At 42.1% G+C, this 20568-nt stretch overlaps 1 protein-coding gene across 1 annotated transcript; it reads left to right on the top strand.

The window, feature by feature from the left end:
- Positions 1 to 3826: 3826 nt before the first annotated feature.
- On the top strand, positions 3827 to 19634 carry LOC120723436 (1-phosphatidylinositol 4,5-bisphosphate phosphodiesterase delta-4-like). The gene is made up of 7 exons (XM_040014863.1): positions 3827 to 4002; positions 11463 to 11510; positions 12021 to 12179; positions 12629 to 12857; positions 17275 to 17404; positions 17952 to 18183; positions 18336 to 19634. The coding sequence occupies exons 2-7, from the start codon at positions 11486 to 11488 to the stop codon at positions 18539 to 18541; spliced, it is 981 nt and encodes a 326-aa protein (XP_039870797.1). The 5' UTR covers positions 3827 to 4002; positions 11463 to 11485; the 3' UTR covers positions 18542 to 19634.
- Positions 19635 to 20568: the final 934 nt, after the last annotated feature.

Below are 20568 nucleotides of genomic sequence, written 5' to 3'. Positions count from 1 at the left end.
CCTAATATATATATATATATATTAGGGGTGCAACGATACACAAAATTCACGGTTCGGTTCGGTTCGATACTTTGGTGTCACGGTTCGATATTTTTTCGATACAAAAAAATGTTCATGCATTTTTAATTTGTCATTTATTAAAATTATAAATATATATTTTAACTCAAAAGTACAGTTTTTAAATTTAACCCTAACCCTTGTGCGTGTTTTTTATTTTGACAGCGAATGCGCACCTGCAGACCACTTATGTGCAGCCCTGGTTATTTAGCTCGTCATATTGCAGCCACAGAAATTCTTTTGTCCATGAAACCATAAAGCTGCACTTTCTTTTTGCCTTATAGTCTGATTTGTCATAACTTCTCCGTTTTGTGGTAAGCTTTTCTTTGGCTGTCACTTCTTCACCCTGACCTGTCTTATTTGGCTCAGCAGAACTGAAATGCTTTTACACGCTCACTCACATAAGCTCAGCGATTCTCTGCGCGATCAACCTCTCACATGTTTAAGCTTGCTGCGGGAGATTTCACTTGTCATGTTTGCATAGTAAGCTAACGATTAATAAGACGATGTCAGAGGAATTGGTGCACAAATTATCATCACTCACAGATCAGTGCTGTCGCTCTCTATACACAGTTCGCACGATTGCAAAGTGAAAGCAAAAAAACAAGCGCAAATTCAAACGCGACTTCAATATGTCACATATTGACAGTGGCTCACCGATGCCAATGACATAATTACCCAGCTACATTTCTGAAAGAATGCAAAAGCATTGACATATATTTTTCCTACAATAGCCCGACGGGCAGGGAAGAGATAGATTTTGGTAGCCCGACTGAAAAAATCGCTAGCTCCGGGACGTCGGGCTAGCGATATTGCAAGCCCTGTATCTGATTGAGGAATCACTCATCTTTGGAAAATAGAGTTTATTACAGAGAAATGTCTCTTTCCAAAATAAAAGCTATACTATCCGCTTCTTCTGGGCTATATTCTCAGCAGCATAAGGAGAATCATGTGCTAACAGCTGTCTAAATGACTCGGCTAAAGTTAGTAGCATGCTTGTTGTTTTTGTCTTTGCACTAGGATGATGTCGGCGTAAATGTGCAGTCATATTCGTTGTGTTCCCACTAGTGCTTTCAGGTTAATCTCGTTGAAATGACCTTAACGCCACAACACGGCAAATCTCCGTTAACGAGCTACCGCCGATCGCTCCGTGCATGGGGCTAGACGGCAAACACGTTAACGAGCTAACTGCGCTAACACACTAGTTCACACCAATGTAATTGAGCATTGCATGGCACATCCAACATACTGTTTTACTTTAGTCCATGACTCGCTTACCTTCAGGGTCATACGTCACATGAAAACCAAAATAATTCCAAACGCCAGATCTGAATGTTGCAAGTAGAGCTTAACTTCTGTCTCGCTAGCTTGCCCTGCGCTCTTCCTTCTGACTATGCTGTCTGTGTTGAGCGCTCAGTGGATCTGCGCTCGACAGTGCAGCCTAGGCGGAGTAGTCGAACACAGATTCACTGAGCGCTCAACACAGACAGCATCGTCAGAAGGAAAATTGATAAAATAAATTACAAATGTTGTATTGTTCGATACATATGCGTACCGAACCGAAAGCACTGTATCGAACGGTTCAATATCGATACAAATATCGTTGCACCCCTAATATATATATATATATATATCAAATCAAATCACTTTTATTGGGGCGGCTGCAGCGGGGCGTGGTCTGAGCAGAGTATGTTCATACACTGCTGTCTCTCTGAGACTTGAGTGATCAGAGAAATGTCTGAAAGTCTTATGGGCATCACAGCATTTACTATTCTGAACAGTGACATTTTAAACAATGGCTCAGACAATTTTTTGTTGACTGGAGAGCCACTGAGTTACAGTAAGTGTAATAACAATAAATTATGTTGCCATATCAACCACCTGAGTGAAACATTTGAAAACATTTAAACAGATGTAAGGATTACAGCGACCCAGAAGGTTTCTGGTTCCAGTTTTTCTGGGTGTTACCTCTTCAAGCAGAAGAATGAGCCACTGTCTGTTAACTTTGCAGAGCTCAAATTGCACTGGAATCTTGGGAATACTGTCCCATAGTTCCTGTCTGAATTCCTCAGCATATAGGTTGTCCTGCCAGTTTTACTCAACAGGTTTTACTGAAAATGGGAGAGACAAAATCGTCACATTCTATCATGTCAATGTCAATTTACTGGTCCAATGAAAGAGCGATAAAAGGTGATCTCTAAAATGTAAAAGTTAAAGTTGCCTTATAAATGGTACCATTAGAAAATAATTTAAATAAATAATAATAAACATATCACTCTATATAAACACTTTAAAAATAAATAAAGATGATTTTTCAGGGGAAATGGTCCTCCAACTCTCCAAAGAGACTTCAGCCCGCTTGCTCAAGCTTGTGGTGCATATTATCTACATTTGTCTAACAACTCTGGGAACTTTTATTATAGGAAATCTTCAGTGGTTTAAATTTTTTTCTTTAATCACTGCCATTAGTATGTTTTGCAACCATGAGATTGCAAAGGTCTTGAGAGAGCTCAGTGCTTTTACCCATCATTTCTCGTGTGACACTTTGGTAACGAGTTACCTTTTTAAGTAAATATATTTCTAAAGATGCTATTGTAGTTATAGTCCATCTAAAAATAAGGTTTTACCATGATGAGAGTCCTGTGATAAGTTGACTCCATGATTCAGTAACTTATGGAACCACCTTTACCAGCAGTAACTGCCAGTTTATTGGTGTATGCAGGCATTTGGTTATGCACTGCTTTCTGAACGTAGTTTTCTTTTTGGTCTCTACTGATGAATAAACTAGCCAACCCACTGATGCATGGTCTCAGTTCTTTTAGCCTTCTACCTAGAACACTGCTGGGTTCTACAGCTTGTGCTTGATGTGAGGGAGCCCGTCCATTTTAACATTGGCTTAGTGAGTGTAATTTGAGGTGAGGAGCTGATCTGAAGCCACAAATTATTGATGCCCCTGAACCTGAGCAGAAACACAGATGAAAAGCACAGAGAGAATATTCATGTTGTAAACTGGCAAATGTGTAATGCAGCTCTCAGTTGCATAAGTAATGTTAGTAATCAGGCAACTGGTAATCTGTCACATTGTTTATTGTTTTGATAGGAAAACATTACCTGATGTATTCTCTCCACAAGCCTGCTGTTAAACTGACTTGATCAAACTTTGATGATTGGGGATCAGTAACATGACGCAGGGCAGAACACATGCTGCACTATCAGTTTGAGTTCTGCTGCTCCTAAACCTGCCATCACAGACAACGTAGTCTGTGTGTAATTCTCTGCCAAAGAGTTTGGGGGAATGACAACAATAAATATTTAATAAAAATAAAACACTGTAATATTTCAACACAAGAGATATAACAAGTCTGGCTGCTGTGAGTCAGTCTCACTCAACAACTTCCTAAATATTGAAAACTTTCAATTAGTTGGAAAATGTTTATTTAAAATGCACAGTAAATCATTTTCGGTAAATAGGCATTGAAAATTCTTAAAATCATTTATTACATTTAAATGTGAAATGAGCACAATCAAGGTGAGTCAAAACTACAAGGTGCAAGTATTCACATGGATTCCTAATGCCAGTGAAACTCACTGTACTGAAACCCTTCCCCACCAAACAATTCAGGCTATTTACGACGCTTTCAACCCAACTCTGTGCTGTTTATGATGTTTTAGGAGCTGAACTTTTGCATCCAAATGAAGTCTTTCTTCAGCTCCACATGTAATGCATGCACAGCTTGCAGAACACTTTAAGAAAGGGGACAGGAAGCAGATGGGGAACAGTGAGGAGGAGGGGCAGCTCACTCACCTGCTCACCCAGGTTTAACTTGTTCTCTTATCAGTGCATTGTGGCATGCAGATACACAGCAGCAGCAGAGGCTCCCAGATTTTATGATCTTTTAACAGCACAGCAGCAGTCAGCTGGACACCGGGATGATCCTGCAACAGGTCAGATTCACCTTCATTTTCCAATGTTTTCCTCCCAGCCTCAGTTTTATTCTTCCATGGCTTCGTTTACATTCCTTATGTATGAACTATAAAGGACACATACTCCTCAGAAACACAGGAGCACGCTCACTTACTTGCTGAAATACTTGAATACTTGAATTGAATCTTTGCCATATTTTTTGTTTTCTAGTAAAATGTTACCTTTTATCACTTGATAAAAAACAACACCTTGCACTTACCAATATGTAACACAGCAGCTTTGTGGCTTTTGTTGTAGTCAGAGTATAGTGTAGCTCTGCCAGTGGTTTAGGTAAAGCAAATGCCTTTACTAATGTCAGAGACAACTGTAACTGATTCTGTGAAACAGAAAGAGCTTGGTTAAAGAAATAAATGACTAACGGTAATGAAAAAAAGAGATTTGTCAAGCGTAGCTGGATTAAAGAGCTTAACAAAGACAGTATGAAAAATGTATTATGAGACATGAAACCATGAAAGACCAGCAAAATAACTCCCAGCAGCATAAACAGCACAGGGCAGAAAGCTTCTTCGTGGAGCAGGCATCTCATGAATATGCACTCGGAGAAAGTGAGTCTGCATTCATTCATGAAGTAAAACAGCTGGCTGGTGAATAGGATGTCTTGATCCACGCTCAATCATCCAGGTGAGTAAATCTCCAAAAGCTGATTCTGTTCATCTCGACGTTTTCAGTGGGAGAAACATTTCATCATCATCCAGGTGACGTCTTCAGTCTCAGCTGACTGCAGGTTTCCCCAATCTTATAAACTGTTCCTTCAGTGGGCTGGTGTCAGTCATTATGTACTGTTTATAAGGCTGGGGAAACCTGCAGTCAGCTGAGACTGAAGACGTCACCTGGATGATGATGAAACGTTTCTCCCACTGATGTTATAGGACCTTCTTTCTTTGAGGGGACAACACAGATCTTCCAAATACAAAACAACTTTGTCTCATGGTAAATGGATAAACAAGCCTTTCTTTACACCTTCAGATTGTTTATCTTCAGCATCCACTTTACTGTTTGTTGTTTTCTTTAACAGCCTAAAATGATATGCGGGCCAGGAACTGGTTTGATTTATTTAATAATTTATTTATTAATAATATAAGAAAATCCTACAGAATCGTATTAATACAGTGGTACAAAAACCGATCTTTTAAAAAGTAAAGGGACTGGTTCTTATATAACACGCTTCTACTCTGAGCACTCAAAGCACTTTGCACAACTTGCCTCATTCACACAAGCACTTTCTCTGTGTTCTTTCTATCTAATGTTCACACTCCAATGGATGCATCCAGATCCTTATCTAGCCTAAGGATATTTGGCATGTAGACTGGAATCAAGCCACCAAAATGTACCATTTTAAGAAAAAAAATAGGCTAATTTTGAATTCTTTTGGCAGCAACACATATCAACAAAAGTTGGGACAGCGTACCACACCCTGTTCTTTAAACAAGAGTCCATAAATGTCTGAGGAGACCAGCTGCAGGACTTTTAGGAGAGATATGTTGTTGCACTCTTGTCTAGTTGTGAAATGTTTTCAGTTGGTAGAAGGACTGCATAATCTGCAAACACTATCACAGTCTTTGCAGATTATGCAAGTTGGGAGCATATTTTGCTCTAAAAGCTTTTAGGATTGATAGGCACCGTGCACATTTTCACTGCTATGCAGATGACACCCAGCTCTGTCCATGAAGCCAGATAACACACACCAATGAGTTAAACTGCAGGAATGTCTTAAAGACATAAAGACCTGGATGGCCGCTAACTTTCTGCTTCTTTTTTTTTCCAGCAGTGTCTTTATTTATTTTGAACATAGCAGTGTACACATCTATGAAGCGTAACCAAACAAGTAGCTACACTTACAGAGACTACAAGCTACACATACTGCCTTTATACACATAACACCATATAGGAGAGGATGAGAAAAAAAAACAGCAACGACAAAACAACAAAAAACAACACAACACAACACAAAAGCAAAACAAACGAGGAAAAAAAATAAAAAAAATTATGCACCCTCACAGGTATATGTTCAATGTAAATTAGAAAGTAGTTGTTCAATGTCAAGCAATAAACATATTCCCAAATGGACTGCAGAGGGCCACCTATGGATCCTCCCCAAAATTTTCCACCAAGTGGGGCAAATCTTTATTAGCAAGGAAGTTTTTGAAGGGGCCCCAGATGCTATCAAAGCATCGCCGCTTACCCCTGATTGCGTAGGTGATCTTTTCTAAGGGCAGAGTAGATGTTAACTCTGAAATCCATTTACTTCTTCTCGGTCTATCCACCTCTTTCCAAGTAATGGCAATCACTCACTTAGCCATCAGCAGCCCTGTGTCTAAAAATAAGCGATGTTTCCTTGTTATATTACAGTTAGCGGGTTCGAGCCCCGGCTCGGACAGTCTCGGTCGCTGTGTCCTTGGGCAAGACACTTCACCTACCGCCTACTGGTGATGGCCAGAGTGGCCGATGGTGCGATATGGCAGCCTCGCCTCTGTCAGTCTGCCGCAGGGCAGCTGTGGCTACGACTGTAGCTGCCTCCACCAGTGTGTGAATGTGAGAGTGAATGAATAGTGGAATTGTAAAGAGCGTTGAGGGTCTCGAAAAGCGCTGTATAAATGCAATCCATTATTATTATTATTAAATGAGAAGGTGTGTCCAAACTTTTGACTGGTAGTGTAGCTCATAACTTGATCTTCAGGCATATTACTGTGGAGCTGATTGATAGATACAGAATGAAAGCATCAAATACTTTCCATTCAGTTTAAATGCTTAAGCCCTTAAAGCTAAGAGTGAAATTAACATTTAACTTAGTATGCATTCTACTAAATAAAAAAAAGAAACAGTTTTTATATTGCTCTATTCATCTAGAAGGACCACTAAACAGGGCAAAATATAAGGAAATTTGTGTGTGGTTGATTATTTCTTTATCATAACAATACTTCTTTGCAACAAATCTTATACCATTAGAAAGCCTGTTTATTTACGCTTAAATAGTGCCATTTGTAAGGAAAATGTATTTGTGGGTTAAGGTACCTGGGTTGTTGACTCAGTGTTTTGTGGTTATGGTTTTGTGTGACTTGTTCCTAGTTTAGTTTTCTGTATTTCTAGTTTAGGCTGTCTGGCATTTGGTCCTGTTCATGCCTGGTCTCATCTCCGTGTCCTGTTTGTCTTTGTCTCGGCTCTGTTTGTCCTCCCCTGTGAGGTCAGTCTAGTCTTCATGTTGCTTTTTACCCTATGTCTCTGTGTGTTGCTCTCTCGTGCCTCAATCGCTCGCTTTATATAACTTCTCTAGTCTTTAGGTTTCTGTTTTCATGCATCCCCGCTGTTCCATGCCCCACGTACTGTCTTGTTTATTCCCTTGTTCAGCATTGTATCTATGTTGCTCCTGCTGTTGCCTGTACTTAGTCAGTCTGCGTCTCTGTGTGTTTTGCATACTTCCTGTTTTACTTTGACAGTCACTTGTTCTGTGTGTACTATGTGTGCTTCCCACATCTCATCAGTTGATTGATCCGCCGCTTGTATCCTTGATCTCGTTCTTTCGGTCACTACCCACAGCTCGTGACCATAGGTGAGGGTAGGGACGTAGATCGACCGGTACATTGAGAGCTTCGCTTTTACACTCAGCTCTCTCTTCATCACAACAGACCGGTGCAGCGTCCGCATCACTGCAGCACCTGTCGATCTCTCGGTGCCTTCTCCCGTTACTCATGAACAAGACCCCGAGATACTTAAACTCCTCCACTTGGGGCAGGACCTGCCCTATTCCCCTATTATGTATAGTGTCTGCGTCTCCCTCTGTCGGGCGTCTCGTTCTCCATCTATTCCTGGCTGTGTGTGCTGCCTATCCGTTTAGTTCATAGATTTTGTAATCAGAAATAAATCTGTGTTTTGAGTTAGTCCTGCCTCTGAGAGTCTGCATTTTGGGTCCCCAATCCTGCCTGCTTCACACTGTCTTTGACATTGTGGGTTGAGCAGCTTTTAACTATCTGGGTTGCTCCCATCAAAAACTTCCTTGACAATCCCCAACACCTCATTCTGTGACTGACTCTTTTTGGTATTGTTTTCTGAGTGGAAGTCGACCTCCCTGGATGTGGCTGCAAGGGGAAAATTGAGACGGATAATCTGAATGGTAACAAAAGAGCCCGGAAAGACTTCTGAAGAGATTCAAGGTGAACTTCATGCTCAAGGAACATCCGCGTCAGATCACACCATCCATCGTTGTTTGAGCCGAAGTGGACTACATGGGAGACGACCAAGGAGGACACCATTACTGAAAGCAAACAATAAAAAAGCCAGACTGGAATATGCCAACCTACATGTTGACAAGCCACAAAGCTTCTGAGAGAAAGTCCTGTGGAAGGATGAGACAAAAATGGAACTTTTTGCCAAGGCACATCGGGTCTATGTTCACAGACTTTGCTTGATCTGGCACAGTGTCTTGAATCTGTGCAGGGTACAATGAAATCTCAAGACTATCAAGGGATTCTAGAGAGAAATGTGCTGGCCAGTGTCAGAAAGCTTGGTCTCAGTCGCAGTCTTACAACAGGACAATGACCCAAAGCAGAGAGCTAAAACCCCCAAGAATGGCTAAGAGGAAAACATTGGACTATTTTAAAGTGGCCTTCTATGAGCCCTGACCTCAATCCTATTGAGCATCTTTGGAAGGAGCTGAAACATGCCGTCTGGAAAAGGCGCCCTTCAACCCGGAAACAACTGGAGCAGTTTGCTCATGAAGAGTGGGCCAAAATACCTGCTGAGAGGTGCAGAAGTCTCATTGACAGTTACAGGAATCGTTTGATTGCAGCGATTGTCTCAAAAGGTTGTGCAACAAAATATTAAGTTGTGGGAACCATCATTTTTGTCCAGGCCTGTTCTATGCATTTATTTTGTAAGTAATTCTGTTGAAGCATGGGACGCTGAACACTGTAGCAATGCTCACAGGTACTAGTGAGACAGCTATTAAGAGAGAGGTGAAAGAGATTAGACAGGTTCCTCCGGCTTATCTCTCAATACATCTGAGGGAGGGCAAAAGGACTTTACATACAGCCTTTTATGATTAAAGTCATATAGAGTGACATACCAGAGTTTATCTGTACAGTGTGTGGTTTTGCTAATAGTTAATTATTCTTAAATCTAATCAGAATATGATAGAATAAGTGGTAAATGGCCTGTATTTGTATAGCGCTTTACACATTCAGTCATCCACACATTCACACACTAAATAGATCTAATCAAAATGTAATCAATAAAGTTAGAATCACCACAATGAAATGTTTCTGATACCAGAGTTCTGGTCTTTTGTCTGTGTGTGTGAATGCAAACAAACGCTGTTGTGACAGTGATGTACACTGTTCTGATGGTATATATGCATCGATCTATCAGTCGTTTGTTGTAAGATTCAGATAATTATTTGTTAAAGCGAGACATTTTAAATGAGAATAAGAAAGAAAAGTATTTCTTTGTGCCCCCCTCTCCCTGTTAATGCCCTACCTGCCCCCCTGGCAACACTTTGCTAGACCCGCCCCTGCACAGTTACCAGCTGTCAGCTGCTTAGAAAAGGATCCTGGTGTTATTTGTCTCTCAGAAACAGTTCATAACTTCAACTCATCCATGTCACCTAAAAGGTAAACCTGTTTCTCCATCACCTGTTCAGCTCTGATGATCCAGTAAGGACATCTCCTGGTTTCATCTTCATGTTTCCCTCTCACCACATATCCAACGGACATCATGACCAGCAGCTTTACAGCTGTGGCTCCAGCAAACATCAGCTGATACTAGAAATTAATATTAAATAAATGCTAACAACAGCTGATCAAGCTTAAACGTGCTGTTGTTTAGCGCGACCTCCTCCACCTAAACTTGGTTTATATCTGACCCAGATAGACTGCAGGTCATAACTTCTTACCTGAAGTTCAGTTCACCGCCTCGGGTCTCTGCTCCTCCTGCCTCCCCTTTCCCTCATCCACCTGCTGGCCTCCACCACTTGCTAATGTTACTGAATCTGTGGAAGCTCCGCGATGCCACCACACGAAGTAACGAATAACGAGCCTATCTAAATCCCAGTAACGAGTAACGCGTTCCTGATTTTGGCATAATAACTAGTTACCGTGCTCGTTACCACAATAATAACCTAGTTACTGTAACGCGTTACTTAATAACGCGTTAGTCCCAACACTGCACACGACAGACAGAGACACAGACGCAGACTCATAAGCAGGCATAATGACATCATGGACAGACAGGGGGTACATGGAAGGAGGGAGCAGGACAGGCACAAATCAGAAACCTAACAAAACGGCGAATAATACTGGGATACCTAATCAGAATAACAAAAGCACAAAGAAACACAAAACACTGAGTCGACAGACTCAGGACCATGACAGTGTGTGCTTCTGTTTGTGTTAACTGAGAACGTAACAATGGCACAACGCCCACATCTTGTCTGAGGCGGACAAGCTTTTACATTTAGGGAATGTCTGACTTTACCATGTATGATTTAATATAAGGAACCATATAGAGTATATTGTGTTTGAACCACAGACCCATGAAGAGAACAAGTATTCCTATGTAACTGAGTTAAAACGTAATCATATTGGAATCATGATATTCATATGGGGTTGCGTTAAAAGGAAGTATTGAGAGATCATACAATCATAAAGAGAAACGGTATATTCATGTCATGTCAAGTATATAACTATATGATTACGCTGAAAAATATCATTTGAATCTATCTGTGACTGAGCTAATGAGAGCTGTTTGTTTGAGGGCCTTTCTGTCTGTTCATTGGGTTAATATCAGGCGAGTGACTTGACCATTCAAGAATATCCCACTTCTTTGCTTTAACAAACTGCTGGTTACCACTCCTAATATCGTAGCAAATTCTTAGATGTTTTTCTGTTTTCACAGCTCGAGGATGGCTTGTTGTACCTGCATGGGGAGCTCCTTTGACTGCATGTTGTCAGTTTACAGCAACATTTTACAAATGCAAGCACCACACCTCAAATCAACTCCAGGCCTTTTATCTGCTTAATTGACAATGACATAACAAAGGAGCTGCCCACACCTGCCCATAAAATGGCCTTTGAGTCAACTGTCCAGTTAATTTTCGTCCCTTTAAAAAGAGACCCAAACCGCTGATCCAATTCGAATGTGGATGAACGCTGAGAGTCTGCACATTATGTCCATGAGAAATGTAACCAGAGTAATAAGATGATTTAAATGAAGTAATCTCTGACCTGGTAGCTGAAAAATCAGAGAGAAAGAGGGTAACAGGGTGTGGCTGGACATCAGGTGATTGGATGTCAATAAAGTTGATGCCAGAGGTCATCTCGGCACATGTGACGTCTAGAAAGGACGTCTAAGAGTGACTTGAAACAAGGCATGTTTTACAGTCAGAGCTGTTCTCCTTTTCTTGCACTGACTGCTATGTTATGCCCTTTAGATGGCAGAGTGACCACACAACAAATGGCTTCCACAGGAAATGGCCTCCGTAAGTCAGCTCACGTCTTGTTTATGCCTGCTGTGGTGGGGTAACTTTGTTTGATTAATAAGTATATGTTCCTTTCCCCCCCTGACCCTTTTCCTGTGTGTGTACACTGGAACATCTGATTCATTTTAAACAGTTCATTATAGCATCATTCTTGTCACTCTGATTTTAGAAAGATAATCAAAGAACACAAATGATACAAATGTGAGTAGAATATCTGCTTAATATTTGATTCACAGATGAAACAAACTGAATCTTATTTTGTTAACCTGACTTAAATGAAATGTTCTTTTTTTTAAATTCACATTTAAGATGCATATTAATCTTTTTTGTTTAGCATATCTATTCAGTAGTAGATGTCTAGACAGTGTCATAACGCTTTGGATGTGTGATGGAACTTCACATTAGCCTGTCAGAAACTTGAAATTAAAATTAAACATGGCATGTTTGCATTTAAATTTCTTCGAACCATGCTTTATTTTTTTATTTGTGATGACTGTCTCTTTTACACAGGTAGTCAGGGGGATGATAACCTCCAGGCCATGCTGGTGGGGGCGATGATGAGGAAAATTAAGTCCCGTAACTGGAAGAAGCAACGATATTTCAAGCTGGAGGATGACTTCATGACCATCTGGTACCAGTCTAAGAAGACTGGCAATGTCCGCTCCACATGTAAGAGAACAGTTATAATTAAAGAACCAGTGGAAAAATGACCTAATAGACCTGATCCAACAGTGGGCGTTTTACTTACAAGTACATGTGTGTGCGGGTCACAAGTTCTTGGCATTAAGCATGCTGACAATCTGGCACAATCTGGGTAATACACAGGTTTGAATTTTCTCACTGCTTTCCTGTCTGTTGTGTACATGTCATCCATGCATCCACCATGGCAGTTTTTTCATTTTTTTCCCCTAACAGGATTTGATTTTCATCGATTGATTATTTTTGCTGTTTTAGTTTTTGATTGTTTTTTGTCTTGTCTTTGTTTTCTCTAGTTTTTTTTTAAAATTTAAATAATATGATATTTGCAAAATTTCATGTGAGCAATATTGTTTGGTGTTTTTTTTTTTGCTTCATTTTCATGTGTAAAACCTCCTAAATTCCATTTTCTTTGTTCCTAGTTTCTGTGAATGATGTGGAAGCAGTTCGAGAGGGGCACCAGAGCGAGGTCCTCCTCAGTATTGCAGATGAGTTCCCACCTGACAGATGCTTCACATTGGTCTTTCGCGGTCGCAGGGGCAATTTGGACCTGGTGGCCGAGTCAGCTGAGGAAGCACAGTCCTGGATATGGGGCATGAGGAAACTGATTGAGAATGTGGAAAACATGGGTGAGAGGGAGAAACTCGATCAGTATCCTTCACTCAGTTTACATACATATGCGGTCAACCTAACTATATATAAAGAATTTGTGTTGGGTGTACATTACATCGCATTACATTTTTCAGTAATACAGTAATGTAATGAGTTACTGTACTAAACTCAGTAATCTTATAATCACATTTGCATGTCAGATAGAAAGAGAAAAAAACCAAACATATCTTCTTCTTCTTCCTGCAGACATGTGCTACTCTTTTGTGTGCAGGGAGGAGAACTATAGTGCCGGGTCTACAACGTTTGGGGAGTGGAGATTTGGGGTTTATTTTTATTGCATGAAAACACAGTAATAAAGTATGTCAAGGAAAGAAACTGCAGTATACTGCTATCAAAATGTCAGCTCTTTGCAAACATCTGAACAGATAGCAGGCGAACACAAAACTGGCGAAAAACCCAGTGTGATCTTACAGCTGCATGTATGCTGACCTCGGCCAGCAGCCAGTGCAGGTAACATGGAAGTGATGAGCAGTCAGGCTTGTTGTACTGTAGCCTTCATTTCTATGTGTACCTGAGGCAATTGCAACAGCAGATCATCTGCCTCCAATTTAAATGTTAGACAAAGATAACACAAGTAAACAAAATGCAGTTTCTAAATGAAGGTGTTTATTATTAAGGGGGAAACCCTAAAGGGGAAAAACTCCAAACCTGCATGGCCCGGTGTGAAGTGATTGCCCCTAAACCTAATAACTGGTTGGGCCACCCTTAGCAGCAACAACTGCAATCAAGTGTTTGCAGTAACTGGCAATGAGTCTTTTACAGCGTGATGCAGGAATTTTGGCACACTCATCTTTGTAGAATTGTTGTAATTCAGCCACTTTGGAGGGTTTTCGAGCACAAACCGCCTTTCTAAGTTCATGCCACAGCATCTCAATCAGATTCAGCTCAGGACTTTGACTAGGCCACTCCAAAGTCTTCATTTTGTTTTTCTTAAGCCATTCAGAGGTGGACTTGCTGGATCATTACTCTGCTGTAGAACCCAAGTGCACTTCAGCTTGACGTCATGAACAGATGACCGGACATTCTCCTTTAGGATGTTTTATTTGACAGCAGAATTCATGGTTTCATTTACCACAGAAAGTTTTCCACGTCCTGAGGCAGCAAAACAGCCCCAGACCACACCACCATCGCCATTTTTTTACTGTTAATATGATGTTCATTTTCTTAAAAGGTGTGTTACAACTGTGTTACTTTTACCCCAGATATAATGGGGACAAACACCTTCCAAAAAGTTCTGCTTTTGTCTCATCAGTCCAGAGAATATATTCCCAAAAGTCTTGTGGATCATCAAGATGTTTTCTGGCAAAACTGAGGTGAGCCTTTAATGTCCTTATTGGTCAGCAGTAGTTTCTCCTTGACCTGCTCTGACTGCTGCTTTTGATATAGTAGACCAGGGGTCCCCAACTCCAGGCCTCGAGGGCCGGTGTCCTGCAGTTTTTAGATGTGTCCATGATCCAACACAGCTGATTCAAATGGCTACATTACCTCCTCAACATGTCTTGCAGTTCTCCAGAGGCCTGGTAATGAACTAATCATTTGATTCAGGTGTGCAGACCCAGGGTGAGATCTAAAACCTGCAGGACACCGGCCCTTGAGGCTACCTTCCTCAGCCTCTCTGGCATGTGGTGTCCCACAAGGAGTCCTTCAGGTGCCTTTTGGCAAACTGGAACAGGTGGCCTGTTTCAAACTTGTGATTCTTTCTGACAGTCTTGTCATCGCCATAGTATTACTCATATACTCAAGAGTACTACTCCATTTCTCTTCATATTTACACCATGGATGTACTTGAATCCACCTTCAATGCTTTGCTTTACCTGTACTACCACATTGTCACACATAAGATCCCAAACTTATTTTTGTATTTATACCTTCATGCAATTTGCACATCTCTCTTACAAATTATCAGTCTTACTTTTACTGTTTTTAACTAACTTCATTTCTACCTTTCTTTAATTTTTATCACCATCCATCCATCCATCCATCCATCCATCCATCTTCTTCTGCTTATCTGGGCCCAGGTCAGGGGGGCAGCAGCCTAAAAAGAGAAGCCCAGACCTCCCTCTCCCCGGCCACCTCCTCAAAGAGATATAATCCCTCCAGCATGTCCTGGGTTTGCCCCGGGGCTTTCTCCGGGTTGGACATGCCCAGAACACTTCACCCAGGAGGCATCATTTTCAAATGCCCAAACCACCTTTTCAATGTAGAGGAGCAGCAGCAATTCTACTTTGAGCCCCTCACAGATGGCTGAACTCCTCCTCCTATATCCTATCTCTAAGGGAGCGATCGGCCAAGCTCATTTCTGCCACTTGTATCCATGTTCTCGTTCTTTCGGTCACTGCCCACAGCTCATGACCATAGGTGAGGGTAGGGACATAGATCGACAGGTAAATTGAGAGCTTCGCTTTTACACTCAGTGCTCTCTTTACCACGATGGACCAGTACAGCATCTGCATCACTGCAGCCGCACCACCAATCCATCTCCTGCTCCTGTCACTCGTGAGCAAGACCCCAAGATACTGACCCGGAGTGGGGACCCTTTTCCAGCTGAGGACCATGGCCTAAAAATTACAAACAGAATCGGTGACAAAGGGCAGCCCTGGCGGAGTCCATCAACCACCTGAAATGAGTCTGACTTATTGCCGGCTATGTGGACCAAGCTCTTGCAACAGTTGTGTAAGGATTGAATGGCCCATACTCCTGAAGCACCTCCCACAGGACACTCCGAGGGACATGGTTGAATGCCTTCCCCAAATCCACAAACAACATTTAAACTGGTTGGGCAAACTCCTATGCACCCTCAAGTATCCTCAAGAGGATAAAGAGCTGATCCAGTGTTCCACGACCAGGACAAAAAACACATTGTTCCTCCTGTATCCAAGGACTTTCCTTTCCACCACACCAGTCTGCCGATCCAGATGTACCGCCCCTGAGCTCCACACAACACTGAAGAGGCATGTCAACCAAGACAGCCCTACAACATCCAGATCATTTAGGAACTCATCCACCCAAAGGGCCGTGCCACCAAGGAGTTGTTTAGCTACCTTAGTGACTTCACCCCTGGAGATAAGCGAGTTGCCCCCCTCGTTCCCAGACTCCACCTCCACGGAAGATGTGCCAGTGGGATTAAGGAGGTCCTCAAAGTATTCCTTCCTACAATTTTCTCAGTCAAAGTCAGCAGTGCTCGACCCGCACTATACACAGTGCAGGTAGAGCACCACTTTCCTTTTCTGAGTCGCCTGACAGTTTGCCAGAATCTCTTCAAGGCAGTCCAAAATTCTTTTCCATGGCTTCTCCAAGCTCCTCCCACACCCAAGTTTTTGCTTCAACCACTGCCTGAGCCACGTTCCGCTTGGCCTGTCAGTATCTATCAGCTGTCTCCACAGTACCACAGGCTAGCCAAGCCTTCTTCAGCCTGGTGGCTCCCTTCACCTCTGGTGTCCACCATTTGGTTCGGGGGTTACCACCACGACAGACACCAACCACCTTGTGACCGCTGCTCAGTGCAGTGGCTTAAGCAATAGAGGTACTGTACATATATAAAAAAAAAAAAAAAAAACACCCAGCACGCCCCTGCGGGCGGTTTATCCTTCAAGCTCGGGTCCTCTACCAGAGGCCTGGGAGCTTGAGGGTCCTGCGCAGTATCTTAGCTGTTCCCAGGACTGCGCTCTTCTGGACAGAGATCTCCGATGTTGTTCCCGGGATCTGCTGGAGCCACTCGCCTAGCTTGGGAGTCACCGCACCTAGTGCTCCGATTACCACGGGGACCACCGTTACCTTCACCCTCCACATCCTCTCGAGCTCTTCTCTGAGCCCTTGGTATTTCTCCAGCTTCTCGTGTTCCTTCTTCCTGATATTGCTGTCACTCGGAACCGCTACATCGATCACTACGGCCGTCTTCTTCTGTTTGTCTACCACCACTATGTCCGGTTGGTTAGCCACCACCATTTTGTCCGTCTGTATCTGGAAGTCCCACAGGATCTTAGCTCGGTCATTCTCCACCACCCTTGGGGGCGTCTCCCATTTTGACCTTGGGATATCTATCTATCTATCTATCTATCTATCTATCTATCTATCTATCTATCTATCTATCTATCTATCTATCTATCTATCTAGATAGATAGATAGATAGATAGATAGATAGATAGATAGATATACATACTGCACTTTGTCATAGTATAAGCCCTTACCAGGCCCCTGTGACTCTTTTAATTGTGGTGTTTATTGTGACTTTACTATTTTTATTCTTTGTCATGATGCTGTTAGGTAACAATTTCCCTTGTGAGATCAATAAGGTATCTGTCTGTCTGTCTGTCTGTCTATCTTTACAGTGACCATTGTACCATTACTGTAGCAAAAAAAAAGTTTTATTAGAAAGTTCCTTGATTGTTGTACTCAGATGGATTGGTGAATGGTTCAAAAAGGCAGACAAGAACAATGATGGCAGGATGAACTTTAAGGAAGTGCAAGACCTGCTGAAGATGATGAATGTGGACATGAATGAACATCATGCTCACCACCTTTTTACAGTGAGAGACCTGTACTAAATGTGTATACTAACAAAGTATACACATTCCTGTGATTTAAATATTCAGTATTAAGGTTGTTTGGGTTCTGTTGTAATTTTCTTGGTACTAGGATTAGGAGATTATTAAATCCAGTTCTTTGTATTCTTCAACGAACAAGAAAGACACGGCTCAAAGTGGTCTAACTCAAAAGATCTTTAATTTGACATATTCCAGAATATGGAGACTGGGCACACACAGCAACGCCAGCTCAAGTCTCAGGCAAAAACAGGAAGCTTGGTTATTTATATACTTCATCTAGACGTCACACACACTTTAAGTTTCGATCAAACACTTAGTTTCACTTTCGGCCTGCAGCTCCTATTTTTGCAAAAGCATGCAGTTTCCTGTCAGCCTGCGACCTAGTTTTACACTGAAGTCTGGGCCTCTCATAAAACAATCTAATCAGCAAATAAGCATTAAGAATATATATTTATTTCTCAACAAGATCTTACACTTTGATGCATCTGTCCACCTGGCTACAGTACACATTTTTTGCCTCTTGTCTCAGATGGCTGATAAGTCCCAATCAGGTACCCTGGAGAATGATGAGTTTGTGCTCTTCTACAAGATGTTGACTCAGCGAGAGGATGTACTGAAGGTATTTCAGGAATACTCTGTTGATGGTCAGAAGCTATCCCAAAGCAACCTGGAGGACTTCCTTAGAGAGGAACAGCTTGAGGGGGATGATATCCAACTGCATGCTAAGCAGCTCATTGAGTGCTATGAACCCTCGGACAAAGGTGCACACATTGTAAAGAATACACTGCATCTTGATGTTTTGTTTGAATTTAATTTTTATGACATTAGGATCAGTCTATTCCCTCATGAGATTTTATGGTACAGTTAGCACATTACGTTAAAAGACATTGATACCATCTTACTGTCATTCCAGCCAAGCGCATGAATGCCATGACATTTGATGGCTTTTTGATGTACCTCGGCTCAGCTGAAGGCTCCATTTTTGACCCACAGCGGAGGGGGATCTTTCAGGACATGACTCAGCCACTCTGTCATTATTTCATCTCATCGTCCCACAACACCTACCTGATGGAGGACCAGCTCAGAGGACAAAGCAGTGTGGAGGGATACATCAGGTAGCAGTACTGGCTTAAAATTACCATGCTTTGATCAAATTCACCCCAACATTATTCTAAAATATGTTGCACATGAAGAGCTGGGGTAGCTAGTGAACCACTCCTTCTAACAAGCGTGTCTGCAATATGCTAGCTTGTCCAGAGATACTTCTAGAGAGTAGTACCTTGAAAGAGTAGGGGTTTGTAAAATTGCACAGTAAGCCAAAACATGGTTGCTCACAGCTAATTCATCAGGTTGAGATTTATCAGTTCGTATTCGTAGTCCAGAGTTGGATTATCATCAATTTTGATTATTTTGGTTTGCTTAAGTCACGCACAGGTAAATACTGGACTAGATCATTAATAATTAAATGCTTTCCTTTGTAATAATTTTTGTGTATTTGTATTCTTCTTATGTATTTCATGCATGTATTATTTTAAAACAGGTGGGGATTATGTCACCTCCTCCTCCCCCCCCCGTCTTCATCATTAATGATCTAGGCCAGTATTTACTTGGGCGTGACTTAACCAATTAACCAATACCAACCTGTTATATGTCAGCTGATTTATCTATGAAGATGTGATTGGTTCATTTGAAGTTTTTCTGTTTTCTGAAGCACACTTCTACTATGTGTTACTATGACCCTGATGAAGGCCACAAGCCGAAACGCGTTGGTCAGTCAAAACAATTGTTCCTCTTTCCTTTAAGTGTGCTCGGCCACTAAGAGTACTTTGGTTGGGAGTTTCCAAGGCTTCAGTTATGAACAGCACTTCTTAGGTACCTCTTTTATCATCGCACCTTTCTACAGCTCCGATAGTTGGCTAACTTACCTCCATTATGGCTTGATCTTGGCTTCTTGTCTCCTTCTCCATGGAGGGCACTTCTTCTTGTAGCTGTTCATTTTGGAGCCAGGCCACATCTTCTAGTAGACCTTCAGAGGGTCTTGGTAACTGGACACTTGCTACGGAGAGTCCAGGTTTCTGTTGGAGAACTTGTCCCCTTGGTGCTCAGAAAATAACCAAAAACTGAACATCCTATCACGGGTAATGGGAAATACAGACTCAGTCGTGAAGCTCTGGATGCAAAGCAGACAGTGAGTTTATTTACAGTCCCAAAAAAAACGGTCTTAAACATGAAAAGAAGTGCAATAGTCCAACAGTGCTTTTCTCCAAATTCCCAGTAGTGGTGCAGGTGAGTCTCCCCAGTGGTAATCCTAGCAAGCTTCTTCTCTCCAACCCTCCTCCCTGTACTTTTCTTCCTAAAAGACAAGCGACAACAACAGATGAGCAGGTTAACCAGCTAAAGCTACATCACCAATAACGAGCACACTTTACTTACGAGTACAAACCAGCGTCGACTGCCATCCAGACACACCGTTACCCTCAACCCAAAATGGGGGCTGATTAGTGACAGCTGGGTTGAAGATTAGGTACAGGTGTGTTGGCTGCTGAGCGGAGACACTTCCGGGTCAGGGGTCACCACACTCTCACTCTCCCGGAAGCAGACCCAGAGGGCGGGGAGAAGGAAAAAAGGGAGAGAGCACACAAGCACACCACAAGCAGGTCGTCCAGGGAGGACCTGAAACAACTTCTCATGAACTTTGGGAGGCACAGGCAGGTCCACTCCCCACCTTACAAATGGAGAATGGCTTCACAAACACCATCGCCCCGGTAAAGAAGGCCCAGCAGCGGATTCACTTCCTCTGTGTCCTCAGGGAGAATAACCTGTACTGGAAGATGCAACTGGCCTTCTACGACTCCTCAATGGAAAGCGTTCTCTCCTACTGCTATGGTGTTTGGTACACAGGGGTCAAACACTATCAGCAAACACTTTCCTCGCCCACCCCTGCCCACCCACCTCATCAATATGAGCCATGGTCTGAGTAACTCTCATCACTAAGGCCAATCACACACAGACTACTCAGACCAAGTCCTTTGCTCTACTTTCAAGCACTTTGCAACCTGTTCTCCAATGTGTTCCTTTTCTATTGTTTTTAATAGATTCGTCTTGATTGTAAATATTTCTCCTGTTTGTTATTTATACCTGCTGTC

Source organism: Simochromis diagramma, unplaced genomic scaffold, assembly GCF_900408965.1.
Source record: "Simochromis diagramma unplaced genomic scaffold, fSimDia1.1 OVJJ01000165.1, whole genome shotgun sequence".
Lineage (NCBI taxonomy): Eukaryota > Metazoa > Chordata > Actinopteri > Cichliformes > Cichlidae > Simochromis > Simochromis diagramma.
This window is presented reverse-complemented; position numbering and strand designations above follow the sequence as displayed.

What these genes read in the sequence shown, in the direction of transcription:
- LOC120723436 (XM_040014863.1), top strand. Translation starts at nt 11,486, where the DNA reads ATGGCTTCCACAGGAAATGGCCTCC. An exon ending in TGGCAATGTCCGCTCCACAT is followed by an intron (nt 12,180 to 12,628) that starts GTAAGAGAACAG and finishes CTTTGTTCCTAG; the next exon opens with TTTCTGTGAATGATGTGGAA. An exon ending in ATGCTCACCACCTTTTTACA is followed by an intron (nt 17,405 to 17,951) that starts GTGAGAGACCTG and finishes CTCTTGTCTCAG; the next exon opens with ATGGCTGATAAGTCCCAATC.